General features: G+C 48.4%; 1 protein-coding gene across 14 annotated transcripts in view; it reads left to right on the top strand.

Moving 5' to 3' along the window:
• Positions 1–12,574, top strand: part of LOC140615803 (phospholipid-transporting ATPase IB) — a 570,784-nt gene extending 558,210 nt beyond the window's left edge. For all 14 annotated transcript variants that reach the window (XM_072795750.1, XM_072795748.1, XM_072795745.1 and 11 more), the window contains 2 exons: positions 410–501; positions 6,729–12,574. In XM_072795750.1, the coding sequence (XP_072651851.1) occupies positions 410–501; positions 6,729–6,826 (190 nt within the window). In that variant the 3' untranslated portion in view covers positions 6,827–12,574. The remainder of the gene's footprint in view (positions 1–409; positions 502–6,728) is intronic.
• The last annotated feature ends 3,638 nt before the right edge of the window (positions 12,575–16,212 follow it).

Here is a 16,212-nt window from a genome sequence, read left to right as displayed (position 1 = left end):
TGGTACAGCTGTTGGCTTGGGAAGAGGCAGCTGCAGGTGAAACAGAGGCATTAAGACATTGACCATAGAAAGAGATCACTGCTCACAGAAGTGTTCTGGAAAGCCAAGGGTGTGCCTGGTATAAAAGTGCACTTGTAGTGCACTTCAATTAAGAGGAAGGCAGTGTGGAGAGGCGTTACGTACAGGACAGACTGGAAACAGAGCGCCTCTTAGAAGAGGGAGTAGTGCACTCAAGGTGTCAAGATAGCATCTACCATAAATAATAGAGCTGTTCACCAAACTGGACATTTTCCTTGACATGAGGAAGCCTTTCTCCCCCTGATTTATTTTGCAAACTAAAGTCACTGGGTGAGGCCCTTTGAGAGGTGTTCACGTGAGCCGGGACTCACTGTGTTTGATCTACCCACAGGATGAATGAACGTGACCGCCTCCTGAAGAGGCTCAGCAGGAAGACACCCCCCACTCTCTTCCGGGGAGGCTCCATCCAGCAGTGTGTTCCCCGTAAGTACCTGCGCCACATTCTGGTTAGCCTGACCCCAGCCACTCAGGGAAGGCGATGGCTTCGTTAAGGCTTGCTGGTGCTGATATAGGGATGGAGACCGCTGTCCAGCCAGAGCCCCACACTTGGAGGTGGAATTTGTGTGTTTGGCCCAAGGCAAGTGCGGCTTGAGTGTAGGTAATTCCCTAAGACCCGATCAAATGCCTGAATGACAAAATCCTGAAACTTAAAATCTTGATGTGGTCGAGATCCTTCTGTCAGCCTAGGATTTTGAACTAGGGCCGAAGTGATCTTACTTTTGAATTATTGGCCCCAAAGATAGCAATATGCACTGTCTTACTTAATATTAGCTTATTAATTAAAACAATGACAAACACTGGGGAAAAATCTCTGTACATTTCCCAGGAAGGCTGAGTCCAGCATTGGTGCCCCCACTTGACAGTGGAGGCCAGGCCTGATTTCTGCTGAAGGGTTCAGACCCAAGCCAGGGACAGTGGGAATGCACCAGACCCCAGGGGAGGGGGCAGGAGGCCATGAAAAGAGATGGGTGGCAGAGCTCAGGGGGATTGTGGGGCCATTTCAGCAATTCAGCCACTTGGCTCCCTGCAGAGGGGTGTTGTTAGCACAGGTGTCCTTTGGGAGGCAGTCACCTACCTTCCTCAAGGTGAGGCCTGTTGGCACAACGTCTGTCACCTGCTTCTGCCCCTCCAACTCCTGCTTCTTTTTCCAGCGCCCCCTCTCTCTCACATTGCATCTCTTCTCTTCAACAACACTGCTTCCTGTTTTCTCTTCTTTTCCTGAGGTGTTCAGAAGGAAACAGGGATGGTTTAGGAGAAATGAAGAATCATTTATCCATAGTACAAGTACTGAGGGGTCTATATCAGGCTCAGTTGAGCTCTACCCATCAATAGATCTTCACAGACTTTCTCACAGAGGAAGGAAAGGGATGGATTCCCTCTCCTCACTTTCCCACGTGGAATATTAACATGACAGAGACCAACTCCATATGGCATCCCACGTGCTTTGTTTCCCGTCCCAGGGAGTAGGTGGTATCAGTGCTGAGAGCACCTGGCAGAGACTCAGGTCAGCATAGTAACTGGCCCCACAAGGCCCAGCGATCTGGGTCATAGCCATGATCTCTCTGATCCAGTGTCCAGGGAGTAAGTCTGTGGGGCCTGCTTCTGGAGCAGGGCTGCCTGGGGGTCTTGCCTCAGCTCTGTCACTTTTTTGTGAACTTAGGTAAGTTAACCTCTCTGTTTCTGTATCTGTAAAATGGAGAAGATGTAAGAACTGAGTTTTTTGAGAGAATTAAATTAGCACATTTAGACCAAGTGCCTAGAATAGTACCTGACAATATAGAGTCCAATAAATGTGAGGTATTACTGGTGGGGTTTTTTGCCACTAGTTGAGTAACTTTGGGTGACATACATATTTCTCTAAACTTTCCTCCAGTGTGGGAAAAAGGAAATCTAATAATATACATCTAAAAGGAAAAAAAATAATACACATCTTACACAGTCTTTGTGAGGCTTCAGGATGGTGTGTGTAAAGCACCTTCTCTATAGCAGGCACAGAGAAAATGAGTACCGCTTCTGTAAACGGTGGGGTTCATACCATGGAGCCCTGCTGCTTCCCTAACAAATATTTCAGAATAACCCTAGAAAGAATATATAAGGTACATATATTGAGATCAAAGACTGAGTAAGAACTTTTGTGAGTCATAAAATGTCTTGAAACAACTACTAAAAATTTTTTCTTAACTCTTAGGATTTTGAAGGACAAAAGAAATTGATAATGAATGAGTATAAGAAATAAAAAGCCTCTAAAGTCACACCACATTTTATTTTTTTTAAGATTTCACTTATTTATCTGACAGCAAGAGAGAGAGGGAAGGGAAAGCACAGAGGCAGAGGGAGAGGGAGAAACAGACTCCTGGCTGAACAGCGAGCCCTGGAACTCGATCCCAGGACCCTGAGATCATGACCTGGTCTGAAGGCAAATGCTTAACCGAGTCACCCAGGAGTCCCTCACCACATTTTAAAAACACCCACCAACTAATAGTAAAAAACCAATCACTAACCAAACATTCTGTCAGAAATAACTAGAGAAGGCCATGGAGCAATGAGAAGTGGCCCTGGCCTATGAGATGATCTGTGTTCTCCTCTCAGCCTCTGCCTAGCTATCCCTCCCGGGTTTGTCCTCCGCTGTCCTGGGCCTGTCTTCCTAGGAAACTGGAAGGAAAACTTTCATCTTGGCAGCATTTTTGAGTTCCTTACAGGCCACCAACACACAGTATTTATAACTGAGATCAGCATTTCCTATAGTCTCATTTCCTTGTTTTCCTCATGGTCGCCCCATCATTTCTGTTGCTTTTAGGAATCTTTTTCACAGGAAACTTCTACTCTCATGAAGATGTTATCAGAGCTACTTAAGAGGAGTTTTATTAAAAACAAAAACAAAAAACAAAAAAAAAAGAGGAGTGTTATTCCAAAATAATGGGGGGAAAATGACATGATTTTATGGACTTCACCAAGTGTTCTCTGGGGAGAACAAAACAACTAAGACACTCAGCTACCCCTCTGCGTCCTTTCACCTACCTCACTCTGCTCCAGGATTCTGGCTACTGCTGAGCATGTAGGAAGCAGATACACTGGGAAGTCAGCCTGGGGAAGTTCAGAAGTTGGGTCCATCCAGGGCTTTCCCTAGGCCCCATCACTACTTTGTGGCTGCCAGGACTTCCTGAAAGACAAATGAAAGTGGGAAAGGCTAAGAGCTGGAGGCTTCCTCTGAGTTCCCCATTTGGATACAAATGGTATCTAAATGTTCACCAGGTAGAAGCTGATGACCTGATGGTGGTTGTCTTTGTCAGGCTGAGGAGTGCTGGCTGGACAGGAGGAGGCTATTTGAGTGGTTATAGTCTGTTGTTGCACTAAAGTTTTCCCATTACAGCCCTAACTTCTAGCAGGCCTGCTTTCTGAAAGGAAAATACTGTATCTGAACCAGTGAGATACCCTGCCCCAGGATAACCCCACCAAGCTATCCTCCTTTTCGTCTTGAGTTGCAGAGTTCACTTTAAGTCTCTGCTGTGGCTAAGAAAGTCTAGTGAAGAAAGTCTTAGTGCATAACATTCTGGAAACATGATGGTAGATGCAACCAATGGGAACTGCTGGCACAAGCCTTTTGGTAGTAACTTCTGGGTGTTCAGCTTATCCCAGGAGAAGAAACTGCTATTTGGAAGGTCCTCTCAGATGGACACCTGCAAGCTCTTCCCAGTCTGGAGTGGCTGAGGAATCCCACCAGAAGGCCCTTGTACCAGTGAGACAAATACAAGCCACAGAAGCCTTACAGCTACATGCTCTATTCTGTCCCAGTAGGCAGAGGCAGGATGTGAATGAAAACGACTTTTGCTCCTTCTACTTGAACAAGGAGTAGACTGTTCCAAATGCTAAGATACCTTTCCCCAAAGGACACTCCCAAACGTGTTTTTTTGTGTGTCTCAACAAGTCCCCTGCATTTCTTCCTCTCCACCAGGACCCTCCCTCCAAAAAACCCATCAAAAAAGACAGGTAGCAGTTGTTCTGTTTGGATGGGTTGTTGCACCAATTTCCCTTCTTCACTGGTATGAAGGTAGAGGCTTCCTCCCTTGGTGCTGAGTGTGAATTGGCCCTGAATGAAGGAGAGGGTTCTGTGGCCTGGGTATAGTTAGCCTTGGAGAAGCTGGGCACCCATTTAGGGGGTTGGAGCTCTGAGGGAACTTCGACCTCACCTGGTCCAGGCCCTTTATATTACAGAACAGTGAACTAAGGACACTCAGAGAAATTAAAAAATCCATGGTCCCATGGCCAAGTCACTGCCAAGCAAGGATTAGAACCACCTTTCTTGCCTCAGGCCCTGGGTGCCAGGATCCAAGATGAAAGCAGAGCAGATGGAGAAAGCCGCCTGCAGGGTGGAGAGCTCAATAGTCATGGGCCTGCCACCAGAAAGGCTCATGAAGAGCGCTTGGAGGGCGACCCCACTGGGCCAGAGCCACTTCTGCCGGGCTGAGGAGTGTCCACCCGGGGTGGCACGGTGGGCCACGGACTGCCGCGTGGCCCCCACAGGAAAACATCAGGTGTTTACTGGAAATGTTCCCTTTAGAAGAGCGCAGAATAAAGACTATCCACAGTGACCACAGAGCACAGCCTGCGACTGGAGGAGCCAGTGTTGTTTGCTAGATTGTGCTTTGAGACATGCCAGGGAAAGGCGTCTGGCCTAGGACTACAGTAAAAAAAAAACACTTTGTGCTAAAGGGGCACCCACCTCAGAAGGCGGACACAGGACGTCTGCTCGTCTCCCCCTCTCCCTGGGCTTCCCTGATCAGGCACAGGGAAATCTAAAAGCTGTCAGAGGAACAAAGGAGAGAAGAGGCATTTCCTCTTCGGATCCCTCGAAGCCTCTGAAGCCTCGTGGTGTCGGAAAGCCATCAAAAGACGTTCAAGGGCCCTGCACCCAGCACCCCCAGGGCCCCCCTCTATAGGCCTGTGCCCCGCATTCCAGCCCCAGGACATCGGCCTCCGCCAGATGGGGCTCACCCTGGCCAGGGGCTGCTGCGCCATGGCTGCCACATGGTGCCATCTTTTGGTTTGTGGATTTGGTTCTGGTAGAGATGGAGGTGAGCCAGTAGATGAAGATCTCTGGGGAAGATTCCTTTCTGTGCTTATCCTTCCCTAGTTCTTCCTACACTCCCACCCACCCCTGCTACCTAGCCCGTGTCTTCAGTTGCCTTGCAGGCCACCTGTGCTGACAAGCCCTCACCTCCCGGGGTGGCCCTCCTGAGCTATGGGGTTTTCTCAGGCGGTGGCCGGGAGAGCTGGGAAGCCAGCCCAGGGTCAGACACTCTGGTTTACGAGCATATGCAGAGTACAAAATCACCCTGCACATCCTCTGTCGGAGCCTCTTCCTCTTCCAGCCCCACCACAGCTGTGTTATACATTGCTGTTAGATGTCTTTATAGTTCCGAAACTTTCCTTTGTAAGCCAAGTGTCCGAGTAAAATAATTAGCAATCCAGGAGGTGATACGTGGACACAATTTCTGATTTCTTGTTCTCCTTTAAAGAATGTGACAGTGGACTAACACATCCATTGACAAGTCATGTATACACCTGGATGGGATTCACCCTTTTCAGGCATTTTACTGTGTGGTCTTTTGGTCAGAACGTCTAATCCAGCTGTAGGACGTTTTCTTAGCCCTGGCCCAGAAAGATTTGCCAACAGAGAGAGAGTCTTGTAAATGCTCCTTTGGTGGGAAGGACCCTTGGGCTTTTGAATGCTAAACCTCTCTTAGAACTAGAGATGCAGAAAGAATGTTGGTCCTACAAAAGCACTGCCTGGATTTGGCTCTCAGTTCTGCGACTCACTAGGTCTGTGACCCAGTGCCTCAGTTTCCCCATCTGTGAAATGGGAAGAATACCATCAGCTGTCTCATAGGGCCATTGTGGGGAATGAATGAGCTGTTTGTGTATAGTACATAGAACAGGCCTGATACACATAGCTTTTACTAATCGTTGGCAGCTGCTGCTAGTATTATTCTTATTATTATTGGAACTGATTGTAAGAGCCAGTCTTTCTGCGGCCCTGTAGCCTCTTGACTTTATCTTGCGATCTTTTCTTTATTTACACAAGAATAAACCCACTGTAATTTCTTATTAGCAGTCCAAATCAGTCCAGCTTAAAAGCAGGAATGCTCCAAGCATCACGTGCACATTGCCAGTTTTCACCACTAGTGTTGTGTGTGTGTTCCCTGGCATGTTTACGGCTTCATAAATTACCCAGCCAGCCTGTAGCTTCAGGCAGCTTGGGACACTTCTGCAGCAGAGCAAGTCGCCTCTCCTCTTGATTGGTGCTGGGAAAGTGCAGACACAGACCAGTGACCCACTGTTTATGCTTCCCGGGCTGAGCTCAGCTGCAGGGAGGCTGCCCCCTGAATCCCTCCCACCCCAGCATCGGGCATCAGCAGCCAGAACCAGTCAGGCCCTGTCTGGTCAGGCCTTGTCCTGCCCGACCCCACACTCTGCCCATGTTTCCCTTCTGAGCCACAGGTCTGTCTGTCCCGGTCCCCACCTCCCCGAGGCTGGTGAGCCCAGCGCACGGCAAAGGTCAGCTGCCTGTCTCCCACAAAAACGTTTTTTCTAAGTGCAGCGTGCTCCTCGATGGTCCTCTTAACCAAGCCCTGTGTGTGCTCCTCTTGCAGATGGGTATGCCTTCTCTCAAGAGGAGCATGGAGCCGTTACTCAGGAAGAGATAGTCCGTGCTTATGACACCACCAAAAAGAAATTGAGGAAGAAATGAGACATGAATTGTCCTGATGGGTCCCAGGAAAGAGATGCAGTTTGTTGCACCCAGTGTTAACACATCTCTGTCGGAAGAGACTGGTGTCAGCAGCCAAAACACCACGAAACACATTTCTGTGGCCTTAGCCAACCGGTTTGTTAGATGCCCCTTCCCTCGCGAACCTGGAGTAGATTCCGCAGGGGAGGCCATTCCGACCCCTCCCAGTTCGTCGGCAGTGCTTGGCCTAACTGCTGTGTATGTTATTATGAAGCATTCAGCTCTGCTCTGTGAGGTGTGAAATTAAAAGCGTTACGTTTCACCAATATTTAACATCAGTACTAGTTGGTCTGGGAGAAAGGTAAGAGTTTTATGTTGCGTGAGAAACCCGCCTTGCGGACTCGGAGCAGGGGCGCTCGCTTCCTGTGCCGCTGACTCGCCGATGGAGTCCGCCAGGCAGCACATGGACCTCACGGCAGGCAGCTTGATGTCTCACTTTGATTCCTGTTTTGTTTGTCTGAAGTTGGCATAAATCTCTTGATTGCGGTGAAATCACAGCCCTGTCTGTCATCGGGGTGAGAGCGCCTATTTGAACCCCGTGGCCCCATCCCCAGCGCGCAGGTGCCTCCGGGGCTGTCCGGGCTGCCCTCATCGCAGACCTTGCGCGTGGCGGACGCTGTGCTCCGTGCATGGCAGCCGGTGGGCAACCTGCCCAGATGTGCTCCACGTCTTGTCCTAGCACAGATTCACATGTGGATGCGAGCAATCGCTTCTGCCACCGCCCTTTCCCCTCCAATTACTAAAGAGAAGAAGCATAGCTATCCCGCCTAGACTCAAGTGTTTACCTGCCTCTTCCCGAGGACAGGGAAGCCTGCAGGGCAGTGCACTCCTGCTCTGATCAGGCTCTCAGTTCGCATTTCCCGACCTCCAGACCACTGGACCTTGGGCATCGCTTAAGTCAGACCACACTTGTTTTCTCGGGAATTCAGAGCCCATTTTGGATCTTCACTGTGGGGAAACCAGTGAATTAGTTTAGTGTGTCTCCCCAGCGAAGGGACACGTCTGTCCCTCTGTGACTCTATAGTCAGAGAGGAGGAGGAGTGAACCCGGAGGGAGAGTAGGGGCCCTTGAGGCTGGTGGAGGAAGATGACCATCAAAGGGGAAGGCAAGAGGCAAGGAACACAGAGACCGCGGGAGGAGGACACAGAGGACGCCTTAGCCACATCTCCTCGGTAGAAACGGAAATGAAGCCCAGGCAGTTGTGATCATACGTGCAGGAGGCTAGGCAAGACATTGACATGCAGTTTTAATTGGAAAGAATTCCAAACGTTTCTATATGGATGAGGTGTCCTTCCTTATCGTCAGTGGTAGATACGAGTACCTCTGCAAATAAAGTGTCCCGAGTCTAAGACAGGAGGAGAAGTGCTGCGTCACTGACTTTCCAAACTGTGGAGTCCCACCTTCTAAATTTGGATAGAACTTGTGTGCCCTCAGGCATGAATGTGAGCACCTGGAGCCCTTAATAAATGGCCAGCCTGGAGGCACATTCTCTCCTCTCCGCTTTGGTTGCCAAACCAGATTTTTGGATGGCTTAACATAAATACTTCTGGGCAGCTGTTACTACTTAAAATGGCACAGTTCTTCTGGGGATGGCTGTGCTAAATTGGGAAATAAAACAATAGTGCACTTTGCTTCCTCATCCTTCATTTTTTGGAGCATCCACATCTTATTTGGCATTGTAATAACTTAAAGTATGATTTGCATTGACTGAGAAAACTAATCCTTTACTTATAAAGTGACCACGATCCAGGGAGGGCTTACGGGGAAGCAGAACAATGAATTGAACAGGTGAGGCTTAGAAAATTGCCATTCCTTCCTGCCCGAGGTGGTAAGCCATTTTTAAATACTAGAGCACTCAACAAAATGAATCCCTGAGACTGTCATGCAGGAATTACAACCCCCTCCCCTAAAAAAAATGTGCCTGGAATTACAATACACAGAGGTTGAGGTCTTTATTGGACACCCAGAGAGATGATGTCCTAAATACAGAGGAGAAACAAAAATTTGAATCAACTGTGTGGTAGGCATCCCGACTAAATGGTTTCATTTGGAACTTTTCATTTGGAACTAAGCCTTCTGGAAAGGGGAACTAAAACTCAATCTTTGTCTGACACTTAGCTCTTTCTTAAATTTAAAACCTTCTGATTTAGATTTTCAGATTACAGCATGTATATGTTTTGTTTTGGGCTTTTTGTTTTTTATTTTGTTTTTTTTTATGTTAAATGTGTTTTTTATGTTAAATGCAGTCACATTTTCTGAGACTGGAGTCTATATTCCAATTCTTTTGAGAACCAGACTAAACAGTGTTTGCAATACTGAAATATGTACACAGAAGGAAGCATTAGATGGGATACCTTTCTATTAATTCTCGTATATGATTAAGCTATCTGGTAAATGACTAAATTGGGCTTCAAGGAGGAGCAGCTGTCAATCTATGCGATGTATGACAGTTAGCTGTGGCCAACTCGGGGGCTGTGTCATTTGTCCTGTCTTCAAATTGAGGTCAGAGTGTCACACAAGCCCCTCCCCAGGGAGCAGGGTGGACTGGAGTAAGTTGCGTACTCTAGCTGTCAGTTCAGTGGAAACGCCACATGGGACTTGTCACTCTGCCACATGGTAAGTGACATGCAGGCTGGCAGGTCATACTTGGTCAGCACTCTAGAGCCGGCCTCTGGATTGGGCTAAAGCAGCAGGATCCACAGAGGCCCAGCCTCGGCCTGGTGTCATACACAGATTGCCGATTCTTGAATGTGTGCTCCGTTCTGGCTGAGTCTGCAGAAGGAAGAGAGCAGCCATCACATGCACTTCTCTCTGAGTTCCCCTACGTCCTGGCACCCCAGCAAGGATGGCCGTGAAAAGTGCATGTTAAAAAGGCAGGGTAGGGAAACAGAATGGACCAACCATTTCTGCCTGGTTGCCCAGATTAGCACTTCATTGCTAACCAGAATGGGCGTGATCATAATTTGGGGGTGTGGCTGATGTGTCCACCTTTTGTCTCTGCAGAATGTTCAGGACTTCTTGACCAGTGTTATGTTCACCCATCTCCCAGCACACGTGTGATCATCTAGGGAGGGGATCGGTAGAGCATACAAAACCCGTTCTTTGGAGAAGGGAGATGCTGTTGCTTTAATATTCGTGGAGTAATATCCTAAAATATGAACCTGAGTTTTGGCAGAGCATGGCTGGGAACTCTGTTGACGTTTTCTTTTCCTTGACAAGGCTGCAGGTCTTGCTGTAGGGAGCTGGCAGTGAAAATCAGTGATAACTTGTCAAGAAGCAGTGAAATGCAAAAAAAAAAAAAAAAAAAAAAAAGTGAGTATGAGTAACTAATGTCTGAAAATGCATATAGACATATATATTATAGGCTTAACAATTGAATTTTTAAAAGAAAGCTAGAGTCTGTAATCTCCATTTGTTATAACAATGACCCTTTATCTCATTTTTTAAAGAGAATTTTCTATCCTGTTTCCGTTTCTAGAGGTTTATGTTTTAGACCATAAGTTGAATAGGATGTTTGCAAAACTCTGCCAGAGGGCAAGGTAGTCTTTCGTCTTGAACATGTGAAGGAAGTGCACACATTCCAGCTGGCGTTTGGCTTACTACCAAGAGTCATTGTCCCAAGGTAATTCAAGGAGTGATTCAGCCTCAGCATTTGAAATGTAGACTTCATCTCCTGGGGTCCATAAAAAATGGGAACGGGGAAACTGTGGTTAAGTAGAGCCTGAAATAATAACCTGGCAAACAAAGGAGTTTATCAGGTCAAGGTAAAGGATGGCATCCCCTATCACATTCGTGGAATGCTTTCTCCATACCAAATCTTGTATTAGCAAATTTAGTAGTGATGGGGATGGATAGTGAAAGAAAGCGCTCCCTCCTCAAAGGGAAAGCATATACATCACTTGGCTTTGTTGCTGGTTCTCCATTGGCCCAAGACAGTTGCTGGTCTCAGTATAGCCTTGGGGGAGATTATTTAGCCTCATCCTGGCCACTTTCCCATCCTCAGAGGCAACGAGGATGGTGACAAGGGTTTCTAGTGGGTTGTAGAGGTGAGAGTTTGAGGTCCCCAGAAGATATTAATAAGTATCCCCAAAAGGAATAGACATGAAATACTCTACCTTAATGTGTCATACTCTCTGTTTATTTTTTTCTCGGCATCCCACATTGTCCCACAGTACACATTTCCTTTGACATTACAAGAGCTGCATTGACTGCCAAGCCTCCACTAGCAGTCTGTTGAAAGCTCTCTCTTAGCTTGTTGGGTCTGAGTGTGGCAAACCGGCATGCCGTCTTCAACGGGAAGAAAAGGCTATATGGAGCCAACACAGGGTTGAGAAGCTGTGAAACAAAAGGGGGCAGAAAAGAAGGGCGAGCTCACCCTGTTACCCCACCCCAAGCATAATCCAGAGCTGTTAACTCTGACAAACACCTCTGCTCCCCTGACTGAGGGGAGACAAAAGAGTGATTCTTTTATACCCGGGCTGGCTCGTTTTCAATGACAATCTCTTGCCCTAGTTGCCTTAGAGACAACCACTCTGCTCTTTCTCTCAGGCTCCAGACCAAGAAAAACATGCTCACAAGATTAGCCCATCGGCATTTCTTCTGACCTGGCTAAAGAAAGAAAGGAGACCTGTTCCTTTTAAAAGTCAGGAACAAAGTGTCAGGTGGCTTTGATTTATGACAGAAATAGGAAGAAGAAAGTTGAGGTAATAGCGCTATCCAAATAACCCTGCCCAGGAACCCAAGGGGTCGAGAGGGCTTATCAAGAGCCTTTTGTAGGCAAGCTCTTCCGTATGGCAGAGAAGGGGCCAGAAGGAGGGGGACAGCCTGGAGATGAGGCTGTGAACTCACTTCCAATGGCACTGGACCCAGTCATCCCTAAGGACAGCCATGCACCTGCGGGTGGATCAGTAAACACCAATTAAAACGTGGAAAAAAGAAAATCTGCCCTGTCATAGGGTTTCTCTGCTTCCCACAAGATCCCTGCACAAATAGATGCTTTTCGGGTTTTTCATTAATGAAATCAGTGTGTGTGCTGACACGTGCATTCCTCCGCTGTCCTTCTCCCGCGTTGCCAGTGACTGCTGAGTTCGGAAGTGTGCCTGCTGCTTCCCAGGAGCCTCCCTCTGAAGGGCCCCGCTACCAGCTGCAGCCCGGCCAGCTGCAGGGGTGGGGCGCACAGGGCTCTGCCAGGAGCAGCCAGGTCTGCAGCCCAGGTCTGCAGCCGGGTGCCTCATCCTTCCTGCAGGTCACCGAATTGCTGTTTGAATGCAGCATCTTTGTGGTGTCTTTCCCATGCAAGCAAAGCCATGTGCCCTCCTGTCTGCTGTCACATCTGTGCTCAGATTGCTTAAATATTGTTTGCGACAGGGAGGTTTTAATCTGGTTATGCAGAGGGAAGCGGGGCTGTGGGGGCACGTTTAATTGGCTCCCAGCAGAGTAGTGAGCGCGTCTATGGAGTGTGGGGTTTTTTGTTCCCTCTCTCTCGAAGTGTTACCATTTTCACGTCCTATTAATGTCCTCTGGTTGTTAAATTACAGCAGCACATTATAGCGGAGCTGGGTTCCCTCCTGGAGTGAATACAAATGAAGGGCATTTACTTGTATTTTTAGAGGTTTTGGAAAAACGTAGTGATTTGTGGCTTTGATCAATCCTGTTGACTGGTATATGTCTGCACAAATCTGTTTCAAATAAATCTTTTGTTAAAGTAAATGATTGGACCGTGATTTATTTTGGAGTTTTGTCTTGCACTAATAAGCCGTCACTGCCATTGGGACTCGGGACAATAACACAGAGGTTTTGTCAGCAGGTACAGGCCATGTATACGCTCTGCCCCAAAGCTGATGGCCCAGGAAACGCAGTTCAATGGCAGGAGCGCAGGAGAATCTGAATTGTAGATTAACATGAGCTGTGCAAGCCCCGGTCCCCTTTATGAGAGCAGAGTCCGAGAGGCCACACTGAATTGGATTCATCACACGATGGAAAGAACTGTACGGAGAAGGGCTTCTCCCACTGATGAGTGGCCTCCCCTTGGTTTATCTCAGCTTCCCTGCAGACGCAGATGTGAAAAGTTCAAATTCTATCGTCAAGCATGAAATTACAAGACCGTCACTGAAGGGGCACAGAACACGCCCCCCCAACGGTGCCACTCTGACATACTGATTCTTTTGAACTGGAGGCCAATGAGGAGCAGCAGATGCAGGGAGAGAGCTCTCTCACCTCCCCCTTCTACATAATGCAGGTCCCAGCACTGCCACCGAGAAAGGTACCCTCCCTGCACGGGGAAGAGAAGAACATTCTTATCACTGAAGACTGGGGCATCCACGCTGGAATGGATCTGTACGAACAAACCTACTAAGATAACCCGACCTTCCATTAAATTACCCCGGATCTCTCCCAAGGACTGTCCTACGGTTTACTGCCCCAGCCCAAGCCCCTCTGTCAGGTCCCATCCCCAGCTTATCTTTGTGTAAAACTGTGTGTAAGCTTCTGGACCTAATGGCTTCTTGGGGTCTTCATCTTCCTGCTGAAGATTCCCATGTACATGTAAAAATGTACTTGTATGCTTTTCTCCTGCTAGTCTGTCTTGTGTCAGTTAAATTCTTAGGCCATCACAGAACCCAAGAGGATAGAAGGAAAGAAGTTCTCCCTTACATTATTTTATAGAGAGCAAGGAGGGGCACCTGGGTGGCTCAGTCAGTTAAGCATGTGCCTTCAGCTCAGGTCATGATCTCAGGGTCCTGGGATCCAGTCCTGCATCAGGCTCCAGCTCAGTGGGGAGTCTGCTTCTCCCTCAAACTCTGCCCCTCCCCTCTGCTCATGCACTCCCTTCTCTCTCTCACACATAATAAAATCTTTAAAAATAAAGAGTAAGGAGACACCTGCCTATTCCCTGTAGACACCCTGAGCCACATTTAGAAAATCATCCACTGCCTTGAAGTTCCCTGGGATACACAAATCACATGGCTGAGGCCACACTGAACCTTGGGTAAAGGGGGATCTGGGGGCCCAGACGTTGGCCTGGGAAGTGAGGATGCAGGGGCCTTCCGCCCTGCAGTCCACCTCGGGCTGGCTCGGCGTATCACCTGCTTGCCTGGCTTTGTGTGGGCAGTTCTACACTTCAGCCGCTGCAGTGAGGTCAGAGGCTAGGGGTGAAGGACAGAAAAGAATGAAAGCCTGTGAGAGATGGTTCCCTGCACGGGCTGAGCCTGCAACCCCCAAACCTCTTAACAGCCCACTTCAGATCCACTACAGATTCCCAGAGCGGACTCTCATTCCTCCCAGACGGTCTTATTATCGCTGAATTTGGCTGGTCTAGGGCAGTCACGACCTTGGTGGCCACATCCTGGGCACGGGCAGGGACGGGAGGCGGGGCCCCTCCCCAGGCAGAGCTCTGCAGCTTGGGGCAGAACGGGGAAGGACCTTGTTCTGCTCTCCACAGGCCCAGCCTTATTTTTCATAAATTGTGCAAAACTGAAAATGATTGGATACAATCAATAGCAAAGTGTTATATTCCAAATCTTTGCCACTTCTCGGTCATATCTACAGTATCTGCCTTTGCTGCTACGCTGCTTTTTTTCGAAATGCCATCCCTCACTTGTGCTCACCAGAATGAACTTGCATCTTCGAGAGGCTGCTAGCAGCTGAAGACACTTGTCAGACCCTCCATTTCTGCCCACAGCAATACTCTTTAGAATAGCTTTCCCTGTGAAAAAGACTCCAGCTACTTTGAAAAATCATTCAGATTCTATTTATTTTCCACATGTTTGTGTAAGAGACACATAGAATGTGAGGGATTGAAAATGTCTATCAAAGCCACAGGGCACAGGACAGGCGCCCACCTCAGCCTCTGATCTTCTGCCTACGTTCCTTTCCACGTATGACTCTTTCAAGGGAACTTTCCAGCAATTGTTGAAAAGACCAGCCACTGCTGTAACTGGAACTATGGATGAAGTCTGGGACTTAATGTTTTTCCCCAAAGAGGACAAAATAAAATCCCTCCACCCACCAATGCTAAAAGTACCAGACATGCATAGTCCAGCTCACAAACATTAAGCTTTCATTTATCCGAAGCAGGCCAGACGCATAAATAAAATGACTTATGTTTCTTGGTGGGGGGCCCCAAAGTTCCACCTTCAACTATTGGCCTCTTCTGGCAACTGCACTCGTCCTTGGCTTTCGATTGCAGAGCGATGGAAGTTTAAGGAACGGTGCGTGGGGACTCAGAGCCACAGCCTTGGCCTGAGCCGAGAATTGGCAGGGTCCGTCGCAGGGGCTTCTGTGTAATCGCTGTTAGAGTTGTTGACGTTGAATACTACCTGTACTCTTTCCTCTCCTTTGGAGAAAACATGTTTTGATTTGAAATACTCTAATTGCCTAGAAATTTCCTGATTTTCTCCCGACTTTCAAAATAGCAGCCGTGCCTATATTAAGTTTCATTTGATTTAAAGCTCCTCTGCTGACCTAACACGCCTTGCCCGTGGCTCAGGGGCACCCATGGTTGTCGCTGTCGCTTTCCAAAGGGCCTTGGATGGAGGCTGTGGTAGCTGCTGCGAGCCGAACTAGAACAGCCCTTAGCCACCGACAAAGCTGTTCGTGCCACTTTTTCCCCTTCCCGTGTCAAGAGAAGCTGCCTGCAATTACTTACAAAGACAGCTGCAGGAAAGGGCCTGGGATGCGTTCCACGGATACGTTTAAAGTCAGATGGGGGTGGGATGAGTGGGGCTGGGGGAGACCCTTCCTCGGCTATAAAAGAATCCACCTCTGAGCAAATTTCTTGAATACTTCAGCTGGGAATATGTGGGGTTTTTAAAAAATTTATTCACGAGAGGCACAGAGAGAGAGGCAGAGACACAGGCAGAGGGAGAAGCAGGCTCCATGCAGGGAGCCCGATGTGGGACTCGATCCCAGGACCCCAGGATCACACCCTGGGCCGAAGGCAGATGCTCAGCCACGGAGCCACCCAGACACCCCTGGGCAAATGTTTTAATGGGATCCCACTTTCCTGTCAACGCGGTGACAGGCCTGCTGACAGGCACTGAGGGGCTGGGCGCTAAGGGTGCCCCCCAAGGCACCTACCCTGGTGCGTGAGGGAGATTCAGTCACACATGCAGGAGGCCCGTGAAACTGTGTGTGTGTGGGGGCATGTGTGTGTAATCACACATACACACCAGCTCTGTGGAGAAAATGAAGCAGACGCAAATGTTCAAGAACACAACAGAAAAAATTTCTTCTGGAGAACTTTGCGAAGCAGGTTGGACAATGCCGTGGAAAGGGTGGAAAGGCTTACCACGGTCCCTGTGTCAGGAGACAAGAGAAAAGCCACTCCCTGCCACCATATGCTGAAGGGA

Source organism: Canis lupus, chromosome 24 (assembly GCF_048164855.1).
Source record: "Canis lupus baileyi chromosome 24, mCanLup2.hap1, whole genome shotgun sequence".
NCBI lineage: Eukaryota > Metazoa > Chordata > Mammalia > Carnivora > Canidae > Canis > Canis lupus.
This window is presented reverse-complemented; position numbering and strand designations above follow the sequence as displayed.